This window comes from Rhinatrema bivittatum, chromosome 7 (assembly GCF_901001135.1).
Source record: "Rhinatrema bivittatum chromosome 7, aRhiBiv1.1, whole genome shotgun sequence".
Taxonomy (NCBI): domain Eukaryota; kingdom Metazoa; phylum Chordata; class Amphibia; order Gymnophiona; family Rhinatrematidae; genus Rhinatrema; species Rhinatrema bivittatum.
The window spans coordinates 183021530-183037071 of record NC_042621.1 but is presented as its reverse complement, the minus strand read 5'-3'; the positions used below and the strand labels follow the sequence as shown (position 1 = coordinate 183037071).

The following is a 15542-nucleotide window of genomic DNA, read 5'->3' as shown; positions in this document are numbered from 1 at the left end:
GGTGCTGACAGAACTAACACTTGAGTTCTTTGCATTGGCACTGAATGATTTAGCACGGATGCTGATGTCCCAGCACTGGGATTTGGCATAAATGCTATCCATGCCAAGCAAGAGCCATATGGCATTGGAGAGGGAATCCTCCTCAACTGTACTACACTGAGGGTCCTAAACTTCAGAAAAACTAACTTTGTTAAAATGGAGCATACCTCAGGGAATCATTAGCTGGCTGGGAAAATCTAGGGGAAGTAGAAGAGCAGTGGGCAAAACTGAAAGATATTGTAAGGATAACTAACCTTTTTGTTAGGAAAGTAAATAAAGGTAAAAAGAGTCTGTTAAGGTTTTCTAAAAAGATCGGAAAAGCTTAGTATTCATAAAATACATGAGACTGCAGAAAGAAGAAGATAGGAAATATCTTGAAAAGCTAAAAGAAACTGGGAAAATAGGAGAACGAAGATGCAAATGGAAGAAAAAATAGCAAATATGGTAAAACGGGAGGGGAGACTTTTTATTTTAAGCTATGCTAGTGATAGTGCAAAAGTGGCATTGTGAGACTACGAGTTGAAGGGGAGTAATATGAAAAGTCCGACGCAGAAGAAGCAGAATTGCTTAAATATTTCTGTTCCGTGTTCACTGAGGAAGAGCCAAGGGCAGGCCCACAGAAAATGGACAAAAATAGAATTGGAAGTGAGGTAAAACCTCAAATGATTTTCAGAAGACTGTGTTCGAGAACAGCCAACTAAACTAAAAGTGGGTAAAGCGATGAGGCTGGATGGGGAGGTATCAGAGAACATGAAGGGAATTTAAAGAAGTTCTGGCAGTCCTGTTGGCTGTAGAGATATGCAAAGCCCGAACCTTTTGGTTCGGGCTTCGTTTTTGGCCCTCCACAGGAAATTTCGTATTTCCCATGGTTCGAGCCTTTGTAATTCAGAGGACCCGAATTTCGGGTTAGTGGGCGCTAACAGGTTAGCGCCCACTAACCCAAAAACCGAATTTTCCTGAAATTTCAGGAAAATTTGGTTCGGTTTTCGGGTTCCCCGAACCAGGACGAATTAGGCAATTTTGTTCAAATTGCCTAATTCATCCTAAACAATTGCATATCCCTAGCTGGACGACCTTGTCAGTGCCTCTTTAGAGTCAGGAGTTGTTCTGGAGATAGATCCCAGCTGGGAACTACAGGCCAGTTAGTCTGAACTCAGTGGTGAGTAAATTAATTGAATTGTTGCTAAAACAGAGGGTAGTGCAGTTTCTGAAATCCAGTGGATTGCAAGATCCGAGGCAGCATAGTTTTACCAGAAGTATGCCTTGTCAGATGAATCCTATTAATTTCATTGACTGGGTGACCAGAGTTGGATCAGAAAGAGCACTAGATGTCATGTGCTTGGATTTCAGTAAGGCCTTTGACACAGTTTGACATAGGCAACTTATAAGTAAATTGAGTACCCTTGATATAAGCCCTAATGTGACTGAGTCATAGGGACTGGTCTTAGACTGGTTCTTTTCAACATTTTCATTAGCAATATTGCAGAAGTACTATCAGGAAAGGTTTGTCTTTTAGAGGATGATACCAAAATCTACAACATGGAGGGATCTAGCAAGTTTGAGAAATGACCTGGAGCCTTGGCAGCTAAAACTTAAAGATTAAAAATGCAGAGTGATGCATTCAGGCTACTAAACCCAAGGGAATGGTCCAGTGTAGGGATACAATTCTAAGCATGAAACAAGGGCAGAATATGGGAGTGACCTTATCTTATGATTTTAAGGTGGCCAAACAAGTGGATAAAATGTCAACAAAAAACAGAAAATGCTTGGGTGCCTAGAAAGAGGAATGGTCTGCAAAAATCTTTGGGCCTGATTTTAAAAAGCATTTACTCGAGTAAAAACCAGGTTTATTGGAGTAAATTCACTTTACTTGAGTAAGTGGGTTTTTGAAAATTGCTACAATATATGCCATTGACTTGTCTATAGGATTTACTCACATAAGTGCACTTTACTTGAGTAAATGGCTTTTGAAAATTGCTACAATAGTAGCTACATTTACGCATGTAACTGCTTTTGAAAATTCCCCCCTTTGTGTGTATTTTTAATCAGACCAAGTTTCATTTTTTAATGCTCAGCGGAAGGATGAAAGTACAATGATAAAGGTAATCTAGTAACCTAAACTGTAAGAATGTGAATCGGAAATGACTCATTACACCTACCAATTTTTTTCATGTACAAACTATGTTACCGACCCTAAATGGCACCTATGTAACTTAAGATACGTTAGCCTCATTTTATGTGCCTGAATGTAAACCATTGTGACGGTCCCCACCAAACGACGGTATAGAAAAATGTTAAGTAAATAAAAATGTTAAGTAAGTAAGTAAGTAAGTGATATTGCCCCTATATAACCCCTGGTGAGACCTCATTTGCAATAATGTGAAAAGTTCTGGAATCCATATCTTCAAAAGTTTATAAACTGGATGAAGACAGTCCAGAGAGTGGCTACTAAAATGGTCAGTGGTCTTCATTATAAAACATGTGGAGAGAAGACTTAAAGATCTGGAAGTAAGGCAAGATAGGGGAGATATGGTAGAGACATTTAAATACCTTCAAGGTATTAATGCACAGGAGGCAGGCCTCTTCCAATTGAAAGGAGGCTCAGGGATGAGGGTGAAAGGGGGTAGGCTTAGGGATAATCTTAGGAAATATTTCTTTACAGGGAGGAACATGCATGGAACAGCCTCCCAGTGGAGTTGGGGCAGACAAGGACAGTATCTGAATTCAAGCAAGCATGGGATAAGCCCAGAGGATGTCTGATGGAGTGGTAGGGATTGTAGAGATGAGTAATTGTGGATGAGCAAACTAGATAGACTTTATGGTCTCTTTCTGCCGTCTGAATTCTGTTTCTGTGTTTGTCTAAATTTGGGATTTAGCCAGACAAAAGCCATGTTTTAAATTTCCTTCCCTGCTGAATGGCTATGTTTTTAGTTGTGTAAGTCATTACTGCGATGAAAAAGGAGCAGGGCGCGGGGACTTTTCAGGACATGGTTTGCATTTACCTGGCTAGCACTGAGTATCTGTGCTCGCTAGCTAAAGTCCTCCAGCTGACTCTGGACAGTAAAACAAAAGTTACATTTAGCCAGAGAACAAACTCCCCCCTCCCCCCCCAAGAAAAAAAACACCTCACAAATAATTCAAATGGCTGGGCAACTACCATCCCCGATCCCTAGAAATCATTCCTTCTAGCAGGTCGAGCCAGCCCCTTACTTGCCCCCTCCCCCAAATCCACCCCTGGACTGCCTTCCCCTATCCCCAACCCCCAGTAGTTCCTGCATAAGCCAGGGGGAAGGAGGAGAGGCTTTTCCTCCTTTCACTGGCTTGAATTGTAAATTCTGGCACAGCTGAGAGCTGGACCAGCATTTAATATGTATTCGCTTCACTGCCTGATGATTGGGCCCTTCACTGACAGGGATTATATAGGACTGAGGGGGCTCCATGTCAGTGACTGGGTGGGAAGTCCAGTGAATACCAGCACTTTTTAGGACTTACTCATCAGCACCTTGGGTGGCTGATTATCCTCCTGTCCATGGAGAATTCTTGTAACAGGTAAGTAACTTTGCTTCCTAACTTTAAAGTAAAGCACTTATTTCTATTTTTTTAATGTTTGCAGAAGCTTAAACTTACAGAATGTAGTGTAGATTCAGTACAGATTCTTGTTCGTTAAAATGTATGAATGCATTTTTGTTTCTAGGTCTGAGCTATTATCTCTGCTAAAAACATATAATTGTTACCATGAGGGAAAAAGCTTCCAACTAAGGCACAGAGAGGTAAGACGTGCATTTCACTTGTATATTTTAAATGAATATGAGATCATATCTCACTCAGTGAATTCTTCTTGTAAAAGTGCTCATGAAGTGGGTGATGTTATTTTAAGGAATAATCTCCAAAGGACAGGGCATTTACTGACAATTATTCTTAGTCTGAGGCATAATCAAGGACCTTTAACTCTGAGAACTAACTGACAGTAAATGCTTATCCATAGAATATTGCTATTACCAGCTGAAATATGTCTGTTTTAAAAGGAAAGTCGTGGCGTTTTTCAGTGCAGCACCTGACAGGAGTATCCTGAACTATTAATTTGGTAAAGCAGAACTCCTTTGTTGATTAGTTCTATATTTCAGCCAACCAGCTTCATTTTCACATTGGGAGGCAGTTTTCAAAGGGATTCTCAGTGGGGAGTTTCTCCTTGAAAGACTGGAAAAAAGAAAACCCCAGCATCATTGCGGCTGTGGGATTTTCGAAAGGAAGCTTTGTATCTGCATGCCATCTGAAATTGACCCTCATTCTGTCTTGCTTCTTTATAAAGTGGAATGTTCTCATAACAGGATGGATTAATATTGGGACATCCCCACGCATGAGGTAAATCACCTGAGTCATGCTATAAGATCTCTCCACCCCACACCTCCACAGGCACTGACATATATGCAAGAGTAAGAATAAAGTCCCAGCTAAAGAAGCAATTAAACAAGTAGAGTAAAGGAAAAAAGAATATAAAATTATGTGGTGAACAATCAGCTCAATATTTGACCACTGGGGAAACAGGGATTGTAGCGAGTGTTTAACAAAGAGCCGTGAACAAAGCTTGTCCTTCATCAGATAGTTATTATCATGACGTCTCTGCAGAGGGGGGACTTTAGATGCACTAATCATAACATTCAGCGCTCAGCACCATTTCCCCACCATTGCATAACACCCAAATCCTGGCACTTCCGAGGGTCCATGCAAAGCTCAATGTAAATGTCCACAGAACCAGTATAGTGGGCCCAACCAAGCTGACGAGTCATCCACCATATTTGACCCATAACTGCGCAAAGGCAAAATGAAAAACACCGAAGCAGCAAAGTCACTTAAAGATGCTTACGGTTAACATAGGGATTGTAACAATTGCTGAGCTTTATCAGGTGTGCTGTAAATCACTGTCTTATCAACATAGGTGATCTTAAGCTTAGCTAGGTACTGAAATGAAAAGTGAATCTTTCCTAGCACATAGACAGATGGGTTCAGGACCAGTGGGTTATGCACCTCTACCGGCAGATGGAGGTAGAACAAACTGAAATCACAGTATATATATATCCCTGCAGTGACATCAGCCTGCCAGTATTCTCTGTCTCCAGCAGATGGTGGACATTAGGGGTGTGCATTCGGTCCCTACGTATTGGTAATCCACAACGGATGTGGCCATATTCGTTGTATTCGTGGGGAAGCGAAATGTATCATGATTCCCCACGAATACACGAATCTTCGCCGAATTATTCGGCCACCTAAAGAAACCAATTTAAACAAAGACCCACCCTCCTGACACCCCCCCCCCCAAAGACTTAATAAAACTCCCTGGTGGTCCAGCGAGGGGTCTGGGATCCATCCCCTGCACTCACACCCTCAGCTGCCAGTTTCAAAATGGCGCCGATAGCCTTTGACCTACTCCTGGACCCCTGCTGGACCACCAGGGACTTTTGGCAAGTCTTGGGGGACCCTCCTGACCCCCACAAGACTTGCCAAAAGTCCAGCGGGGGTCCATGAGTGACCTCCTGCACTCCGGCCGTCGGATGCCAGTACTCAAAATGGCGCCGATAGCCTTTGACCTACTATGTCACAGGGGCTACCGGTGCCATTGGTCAGCCCCTGTCATATGGTAGGAGCACAAGATGGTGCCGATGGCCATGTGACAGGGGCTGACCAATGGCACCAGTAGCCCCTGTGACATAGTAGGTCAAAGGCTATCGGCGCCATTTTGAAACCGGCACCGAGGGTGTGAGTGCAGGGGATGGCTCCCGGACCCCCTGCTTGACCACCAGGGGGTTTTGGTAAGTCTTGGGGGGGGTCAGGAGGGTGGGGGGTGTTGTAGTTAATTTAATTTTAGCGGAGGAACGAATAGAAATCGACGTATTAACTTATCGGGGTTCCATACGGCCGAATGCAACGTATCTGCCCCCTGACGAATCCGAATCCCAAATGCAACGTATGGCGTCCCTCTGCACATCCCTAGTGGACATGCATCTCACTACTGGGGATTGCTTTGGATATGGAAGGAGAAATATAAAGAAAAATTAATTTGCCCCGCTCTCCTGCGGTGCAAATGATCACTCCCCCAGTTGAGAATTCCTAAAGTGATTTCTGTGGTCCCTCAGATGAGTGCCTTGGTCGAGTAGCTGGTTTTCAGCCGGCATGGGCTTAGCTGATTTAAATAGCTGAAAGGCAGCGGATGCAGGAAGCCGAGCATGGCAGTGACAGTAAATGCCCTTTCTCCCCTCAGCCGGAGACCATCTCTATACTCAGCTGGAAGGGCTAAGTTCAGGTAAGGTTTAAAATATATATATATAGAGAGAGAGAGATGCATAAAGAGGGTTTTTTGCGAGGGTTTCCTTCTTACCCATTCTCTGTGCTCGGAGTGCCGTTTCGATGTTCATCCCAATTCGAGGGAGGTTTCAGGAACGTGGGCAGCTTTTTGGGCTAGGCCCTGCTCTTAGGCTTTTCTTCTGGGTGCTGTGTGGTAGGCCGCAGTGGTATTTCGCGCTCATTCTCTGTGCACTCGACTGCCCTCTTCAGGAGCATTGGTTCAAGCAGTGCATCTGGTTGTGCATCCAGGTTTTGGACACCTAGGTGGGCGTCGGGTTGGACATCCAGATTAAGCTGCATCTGGGCTAGGTAGGCACTTAACCAGATGCTTAACTTGGGGTGAATTGGTTGTGCACTTATCTTTGGGACACCCAGCCTTGTGACGCATAAGTCTTGGATGCATAAAATGTTTGGGCGCATATAAAAGTAAAAAGAAGAAAAATGAAAGAGGAGAATGGCGCCTATAGCTAAGAAACCGAAGCGAATTTCCCTATGCGCTGCCTGTCATATTCGGGCATCTCAGCCTGGTGTGCCCTCTAACTTGTACCAGTGCTGTTTGGAGGTTCAGGGAGAGTTATCTTCCTCTGATTTTACTAAGCCTGGTTCTTCTCAGCCTGATGAGGGACTGGTTAAAGATGTGTCATGAGGAATGCCCAATCTTGGAACTGCCTTAACTGATTCGTCAGCGGGGGAAGGTAGCTCAGTGGGCGCAGCTCAGGTGCCTCCTGGGTCAAATCCTTCTACCGTTTCTTGGGTAGAATTTTTTTTTCAGGGGTTTCAGTCCTTTCTTCAGGCACAGTCCTCAGCCCGGCACAGTCCTCAGCTCAACCCAGTCCTGCCAGGGCAAAGCTGCAGCCTGTTACTGCTGTTAAATGCTGGAATACATCTAGATCAACAAAAGGTCTTCCATTAGGGACCTGGATGCCATGGATGATGAGACTGATCCAGACTCCCTGGAGGATGGGGAAATTCCTCTGGGACTGGAACCGTACAGGACTATGTTGCAGTTCTTTTATAGAGATGAGCTGCCAGCTCTGATTTCCCAGACTTTGAAATGCTGAGAGTGCCTGGGACAGATTCCAATTCTGAGCCAAACAGAAATCCTATTTTGTTTTCCTTGAGTAAAGCCTCTTGTTTTTTCCCCTGTTAGAGAGGCCATTCAAGAGTTGATTGATCTTGAGTGGCGCTCGGAGGCTAGTTTCAAAGGGGGCTGAATTTTGGAAGGGCTATACCTCTTGGATCCAGTGGCGAGAGAGCATTTAATTTTCCAAAGGTGGATGCACTTGTTTGTGCAGTCTCCAAATGGACGACTATCCCTGTAGAGGGAGGAGCAGCCTTGGAGGATGTTCATGATAGGAGAATTGAGACCATCCTTAAAGAGGAATTTGAAGCAGTGGCAATGATGTTGCAGGTGGCTTCTTGTTGTTCCCTGGTGGCTCGCTCTTTTTTACTTCTCTCTCAGGAGGTCGATGCCTCTGGAGTGAGGCAGTTATGGAGCCAGCAGCCTGACAGGGCAGTTATGGAGCCAGCATCTGCCTTTTTGGCTGATGTGGGCTGCGATTTAGTCCGCACTTTGGCCAGAAGGGTGGCCCTCAATAATAGTGACCTGATGTCAGTTATGGCTGAAAAATTGGTCAGCCAATACGACTTCTAAGGCTAACCTTACAAAATTTCCCTTTGAAGGCTCACTCTTATTTGGAAGCGAGTTGGAGAAAATGGCCAGTAAGTGGGGCGAATCCCCAGTTCCTTGCTTGCCAGAGGATAAGAAGCAGATGCCGCGCTCCTTTACCATAAGAGGACATTCTCAGGGATCCAAGCATTTTCAACCCTACGAGTCCTCTGAAAGGTGTGACCTTTCAGAGGACTCGTTCTTTTGGTAGGACTCATTTCTTTCAACCCAGACAGACCAGACAGCAACCGGGCTCGGGCAGTGGAACCTCCCGAACCTCCCAATGAAGGTTATCTGACCCACCTCGTGAACAGGAGATAGGGGGATGCCCCTCTCTCTCTTTTATCAGAGGTGGATCGAGATCACATCAGATTAGTAGGTCCTGGAGTTGATATGAGAAGGATATGCACTAGAATTTTGCAGTGTTCCTCAGGATGTTTTCATGGTGTCTCCCTGCCGCTCCCTGCAGATGAAACCGACGGTAGAGTCTTTGCTTTCAAGGCTTCTCAGGTTGAGGGCTGTGATTCCAGTATCCAAGTCTCAAGAAAATATGGGGCAATATTCCATTTATTTCATTGTGCCCAAGAAAGAGGGCTCCTTTTGTCCCATTCTGGATCTCAAAGAAGTCAACTGTCATCTGCGGGTGACTCATTTTCGCATGGAAACCTTGCACTCAGTGATAATGGATGTGCAGACGGGGGCGTTTCTGACCATCTTGAATCTATCAGAGGCATACCTCCATATTCCAATCCATTTCCAGCACCAATGTTTTTTGCGTTTCACAATGTTGGGGTGCCATTATCAGTTTCGGGCGCTGCCTTTTGCTCTGGCCACCACAGTCAGGACTTTTTCCAAGGTTATGGTGGTGGTGGTGGCAGCAGAGTTGAGAGGATGGGATCCTAGTACACCCACATTTGGATGACTGGCTGATTTGGGCTAAGTCTCTGGAAGAGAGCCACCTGGTGACCTGTTGGGTGGTGAACCTAGCCAAGAACAGTCTTCAGCCATCTCAGTCATTGAAGCATCTGGGTGTTCGATTCGACATGAGGCAGGGCAAAGCTTTCCTGCCAGAAGCTCATATTCAGAAGTTGATGGCGCAGTTGCATCACTTGGTGAACACTATATGCCTGACAGAGTGGTACTATCTACAGGTACTTGGTTTGATGGCAGCAACCCTGGAAGTGGTGCCATGAGTGAGGGTGCACATGCATCCTCTTCAGTGCTCCCTGCTGTCTCATTGGAACCCGCAGACTCAGGACTACTCGATTTAGCATCACCTGCTGATGGAAGTCTGCTCTCACTTCCAGTGGTTGCAAGTGGATCATCTGAGAAAGGGAGTTTCCCTAACTTCACCAGGCTGGTTGGTACCCATGACAAATGCGAGCCTCCAGGGTTGGAAAACTCACTGTCGGGAACTATTGGCACAAGGGCGCTGGAATTCAGAGGAGTCTCTCTGCACATTATCAGCTGGAAGCCTGCCTGGTCCTTTTGATGTGCTTGCAGTTCAGTGGCAGGCTGCAGTGTTGAGTGGTCCGAGTAATGTCAGATAACGCAATGACGTTGGCTTACATCCAATCGGCAGGGAGGAACCAAGAACCATCAAGTGTTGCAGGAAATAGACCAACTTATGGAATGGGCAGAAATGCATCTCCAGGAGATCTCGGCCTTGCACATTGCAGGAAAAGACAATGTAAGAGCACACTTTCTCAGCAGAGAGAGTCTGGATCCAGGAGAATGGGTATTGTTGGACAAGGCATTTCCGCTGATAGTGGATCGCTGGGGCTTTCCGTTCCTAGACCTGCTGGCGACTTCTCGCAGTGCAAAGGTTCCTCAGTTCTTCAGTCGCAGGAGAGATCCGAAGTCTTTGGGTATCGATGTTCTTGTGCAGGTCTGGCTGGAGGACAACCTGCTGCATGCCATTCCTCTGTGGCCCATGGTGGGCAGAATAGTTTGTAGGGTCAAAGGCCACAGGGGATGGTGCTTTTGGTGACACCGGATTGGCCCAGGAGACCATAGTATGCAGATCTGCAAAGACTCTGGTAGACTCCCCCCTTCGTCTTCCGGCACACAGGAATCTGTTGCAGCAGGGACCTGTCCTCATGAAAATCTGACATTTTGTCTTATGATATGACCCTTGAGAGGGCTCACTTGTTGAAGTGTGGATATTCTAGTGCAGTGATTGCCACCTTGTTACATGCACGAAAATTCTCCACTTCCTTAGTCTATGTTTGGGTTTGGCGAATGTTAGGGGCTTGGTGTGAGGATCAAGGAGTGTTTCCTCATTCAGTTAGGATCCTGCTCATTCTGGAATTTTTGCAGGATGGGTTGAATAAAGGATTGGCCCTTAATTCCTTGAAGGTACAAGTAGCGGCTCTTGCCTTTTTCAGGGGTCAAGTGAATGGTGAATTCTTATCGTCACATCCTTGTGGCCGTTTCTTGAGGGGAGTGAAACATCTTCATCCTCCCTTACAGGTACCGGTACCCTTGTGGAGTCTTAATCTGGTTTTGGACTTTATGGCGGGTCCTAAGTTTCAACTGATGCGTTCCCTTTCCTTGCACTTACTGACCCTGAAATGGTGTTTCTGGTGGCATTATGTTCTGCGCATAGAATTTCCAAGCTGCAGGCCTTGCCTTGTCGGGAACCATTCCTTCTGGTGACTCCAGGAATGATTCAATTATGTACTGTTTCCTTTTTCTTGCCTAAAATGGTCTCAGATTTTCACTTGAATCAGTCCATTTCCTTGCTGTCTCTGGATAAGGAAAGAGATGCGGAGGAATATCATCTGTTGCATCCCTTGGATTTCTAGAGATGTGTCCTGAGGTATCTGGAGGTTTCTAAACCTCTCCGAAAGATGGATCGCCTGTTTGTCCTTCCTGTTGGAGGTAAACAGGATGAGCCAGCTTTGCGGTGCTACAATAGCTCTCTGGATTAAGGAGGTAGTCATGGCTGCATATGTGGCTGCTGAAAAACTGTTGCCTGCTCAGGTTAGGGGTCATTCCACTGGGGCTCAGGCAGTGTCATGGGCGGAGGTTAGATTGTTGTCTCCTGTCAACATTTGCCAAGCTACGACGTGGTCCTCCTTACACACCTTTTCCAGGTAAAATCATCTAGATGTGCAGGCCCTGGAGGATTCAGCCTTTGCACATGTGGTGTTGACTGGACCGTGGGCAGCTTCTCACCCTATTCAGGAGTAGCTTTGGTACATCCCACTGATCCTGAACCCATCTGTCTATGTGCTGGAAATGAGAAATTACTACTTACCTGATAATTTCCTTTTCCTTAATATAGACAGATGGGTTCAGCTTCCCGCCCTTGGCTGCCTTATGATTGTACTATTGTCTTCCTGTGTGGCTACGTGTTCCAGAGATTTCTGGTAAGTGTTACTCTAGCCCCTAGACTGTTATTAATGTATTCTTGTCTGAGCTCAGTGTTTCATGTTGGCTAAGTATTGAAATGTTTATCTGCTTTTAATCAAGTTTTTTGCTAGTCTGTCCACAGTTGCTTTTGAAGAGAATACTGGCAGGCTGGGGTCACTGCAGGGTTATGTATACTGTGACGTCAACTTGATCCATCTCCATCTCTGGCAGGGGAGCATAAAATTTCTCCAGTGTAAAATGAAAAAGATTTTCTAACAGAGAACAAAAACAATATATCAATCCTGAAGAAAAATAGAGACTAAGAATTTTTGAGTTTGTCTCTATTTTTCTGGATAAGGGGGAATATAATTCACAATATAAAGGAAAATTAAAGCCAGAAAATGAGACACAAATTGCACCATAGCCAAAACTGTTGAATGGTTAATTATGCTTATTACTGAGAAAAGCATAGGTTGAGAAGGTATGAAAAATACATGCCTAATTCCCTGAAATATAATTAAACATTTACAAAGATATCATAGAAAAATAAACCCCCATGCCTCAAAACTTTGGGCTTCAAAAGAAAGAATTGCCACCTCTTTTTCTGAGTTTTCTTAAAGAGGTCAGGAAATATTCAAACCCTGTAATTCAAAAACATAATCAGCCTATTATGATTGTTTTTGAATTTTAGAGAGTGGCCTTGAACATCCTCAATTGTCAGGGACAGTGGGTTTGAACCAGCAGCCTTGGGCACTCAGGACCAGAGGACTTAACAACAGAGCCACAGATCCCCTGGTAAATATACCAACAGAAGAAATTTTGAGGAGGCTCATCTCTGAAGGCCTCCCATTGGCCCAGCATTAGGTGTAGCTCCTAATAGCAGTATATGTATAAGGAAGCCCAGCCTGCCACACTCTTGCTGGTCCAACAGTCCATACAGAGTTCGCTCCAAGTTCATCCATCACCTGGCCTTGTTCCTGTGTTCCTGGCTTCATGGTTCCTGTCTTCTGTTCCAGCTGCTAGCTTCTGCTCCGGCCCTGCCTTGGTTCCCCAGTGCTATCCATGTATCTGTCCTGCCTGCACCTGAAAAGACCTGGCAACCACCTGAACCCAAGGGCTCAACTTGCGGGGAATGGAGGCTGCTTCAGGCGAAGACTCCTGCTCCAGGGGCCTCACCCTGTCCTAAGATACATTCATCCACCATTGTACTCATCAATAATCTGTCTCTATCAGGCTGAAGTACACAAATAATAACCATAGTAGCCAATGCAACCTTGTCTGTCTCCAATCTCCCCAGGAACCCAGTTAAATGCAGAACACCCATTGAAACTTGAGAAGGCTGAACTTTCCCCTCAGCTTCATGACATTAATACAAAGGAAGGTAAAAGACCCTGGAAAGAGGCAGAATAGAGTCAACACCTTCAAAACTTTACCAGACTGTATCCGCTTGACTTCCAATCGCAGAGAATTTAAAAAATCACTGAAAACTCATTTATTCATTCAAGCTTTTCAATTACAATAATATTTTCACAATCCATTTTATATGCACTGTACTTAACTTTCGTCTTGTTTATAAATGTTTGTATCTTTGTTTTAAAATTATGCATGTGTTTTGAACATTTGTAAACCGCCTAGACGGATATACTTTATCCATTTGTGCGGTATATAAAAACTTTTAAATAAATAAATAAATAAAACTGTAATACATTTCTTGAACATTTCCAAAGTTGTGATAGAAGAAACTCTAGGAAAATTTAATTAAATATAAATTATGCTTACACATAACAGGCCAGATTTTATAAATGCGCACGCAGTGGTACTCATGTTATAAAATCCAGGGTCGGCGGGCGCAAGGGGGTGCACAATTGTGCAACTTGTGTGTGCCGAGCTGAGCAGCCTTCCTTCGTTCCCTCCGAGGCCGCTCCGAAATTGGAGCGGACTCGGAGGGAACTTTCCTTCCACCCCCCTGCAGCTTCCCCTCCCTTCCCCTATCTAGCCCGCACCGGCTCTCCATCCCCGGCCCGGTGGTGTTCCGGATGCCTCGGTCCCGCCCCCAGTACGCCCCCAGGCCGGTGCCCCGCCCACGGCCCCACCCCCGGAATGCCCATTTTTTCAAGCCCCGGGACTTACGCGCGTCCCGGGGCTTGTGCGCACCGCCGAGCCTATGCAAGATAGGCTCAGCACGTGCAGGGGGAGGCAGGGGTAGGTTTTCGGGAGTTGCACGCGTATCTTACACGCGCAACCCTTTGAAAATCTACCCCAGTGTTTTCAACTGATTTCAATTTGTTGTGAATTACTAGAGTCTTTGAACGCTTCTTCCCTGGATTAAGTCTGCTGAATCTTGACCTCCACTGTATGAAGATGTTGCTTAATTTTAGCAATCTCTATTTTTTGAGTCTCAAAATTACCACTAAACATTGAGGGTTTGTCTTAAAATCCTTGAATTTGAACAATAATTGTTAAGAACATAAGAAATTGCTATACTGGGTCGGACCAAGGGTTCATCAAGCCCAGCATTCTGTTTCCAGCAGTGGCAAAACCAGGCTACAAGTACCTGCAAGTACCCAAACACTAAGTAGATCCCATGCTACTGATGCCAATATTAGTAGAGGCTATTCCCTAAGCCAACTTGATTAATAGCAGTTAATGGATTTCTCCTCCAAGAACTTTTCCAAACTTTTTTTAAACCCGGCTACACTAACTGCGCTAACCACATCCTCTGGCAACAAATTCCAGAGCTTAATTGTACATTGAGTGAAAAATAATTTCTCTGATTTGTTTTAAATGTGCTACTTGCTAACTTCATGGAGTGCCCCCTAGTCCTTCTATTATTCGAAAGAGTAAATAACCGATTCATATCTACCCATTCTATACCTCTCGTGATTTTAAACACCTCTATCATATCCCCCCTCAGCCATCTCTTCTCCAAGCTGAACAGCCCTAACCTCTTTAGCCTTTCCTCATAGGGGAGCTGTTCCAGTCCCCTTATCATTTTGGTCGCCCTTCTCTGTACCTTCTCCATCGCAACTATATCTTTTTTGAGATGTGGTGACCAGAACTGTACACAGTACTCAAGGTGCAGTCTCACCATGGAGCGATATAGAGGCATTATGAAATTTTTCCGTTTTATTCACCATTCCCTTCCTAATAATTCCTAATATTCTGTTTGCTTTTTTGACTGCTGCAGCATAGCACACTGAGCCAACAATTTCATTTTTATCCACTATGATGCCTAGATCTTATTCCTGGTTGGTAGCTCCTAATATGGAACCTAACAACGTGTAGCTATTCATGGGTTATTTTTCCCTATATGCAACACCTTGCACTTGTCCATATTAAATTTCATCTGCCATTTGGATGCCCAATCTTCCAGTCTTGCAAGGGCCTCCTGCAATTTATCACACACAAACTACTACAGAAGCTTCTGTGGGAGCTAACAGGGTCTTGGATACTACTCCAACTCCATTTCTTGTAAGGATCTTGATATTACCTCTAGGATTTGGATCACCACCATGCGACGATCCTCCTTGTAGAACTTACAAGTAGCATGCTTCCAACAATGTGCTAACGGGAAACTGCTGATCTCATTGTTATTGTTTGTGAGAATTTTGGGTGGACCCCTGGACTCTGTGGCAGATGACCACACCCACGGGGGAAGGTCCCGTCAGGGGCCACAGGTCAGGCTCAGCTTAGGACACACACACAATCAGATCTTTTATTAGACAGTAATGGTGAGCCACCGGAGGTGGTGGTAGAGAGCTGGAATATAGCCTGGCTGGGCTTGTAGTCCCTCAGGCTCTGGAACAGCGATCCCACAATGGCTGTGCTGTAGAGGAGAAAAACTGATATCGTGAGTAGCAGCAGGGAATGCAGAGTTCAGGATTAGAACCTCGTTGGTAATGTACTCACGCAGCAGTCTCTCAGTATGGAGCACAGGAGCTGAAGTAAAGGCAGGCCCTCGAGGAGCGAGTACCTGGTTCCAGGGAATAGCTCTGAGAGAGATAGATGGTAACTCATAGATGGTGTCTTGCAGGCAGAAGTGAAGTCCAGGTAGTGAGTCCAGGAACATGGGCCCTCGAGGAGCGAGTACTGGTTCCAGATAGCGACCTGAAAGAGAAAAGAGAGAGAGGCCCCCGAG

The 15542-nt window shown here is 45.1% G+C and overlaps 1 protein-coding gene across 7 annotated transcripts in view; it reads left to right on the top strand.

The window, feature by feature from the left end:
• The window catches only part of RASSF4 (Ras association domain family member 4), a 150834-nt gene that overhangs the window by 66523 nt on the left and 68769 nt on the right, over positions 1-15542 (top strand). For 6 of the 7 annotated variants that reach the window (XM_029609609.1, XM_029609610.1, XM_029609605.1 and 3 more), the window contains exon 3: positions 3734-3809. The exons of the other annotated variant lie outside the window; for it this stretch is intronic. In XM_029609609.1, the coding sequence (XP_029465469.1) occupies positions 3734-3809 (76 nt within the window). The remainder of the gene's footprint in view (positions 1-3733; positions 3810-15542) is intronic. 7 annotated transcript variants of the gene reach the window in all.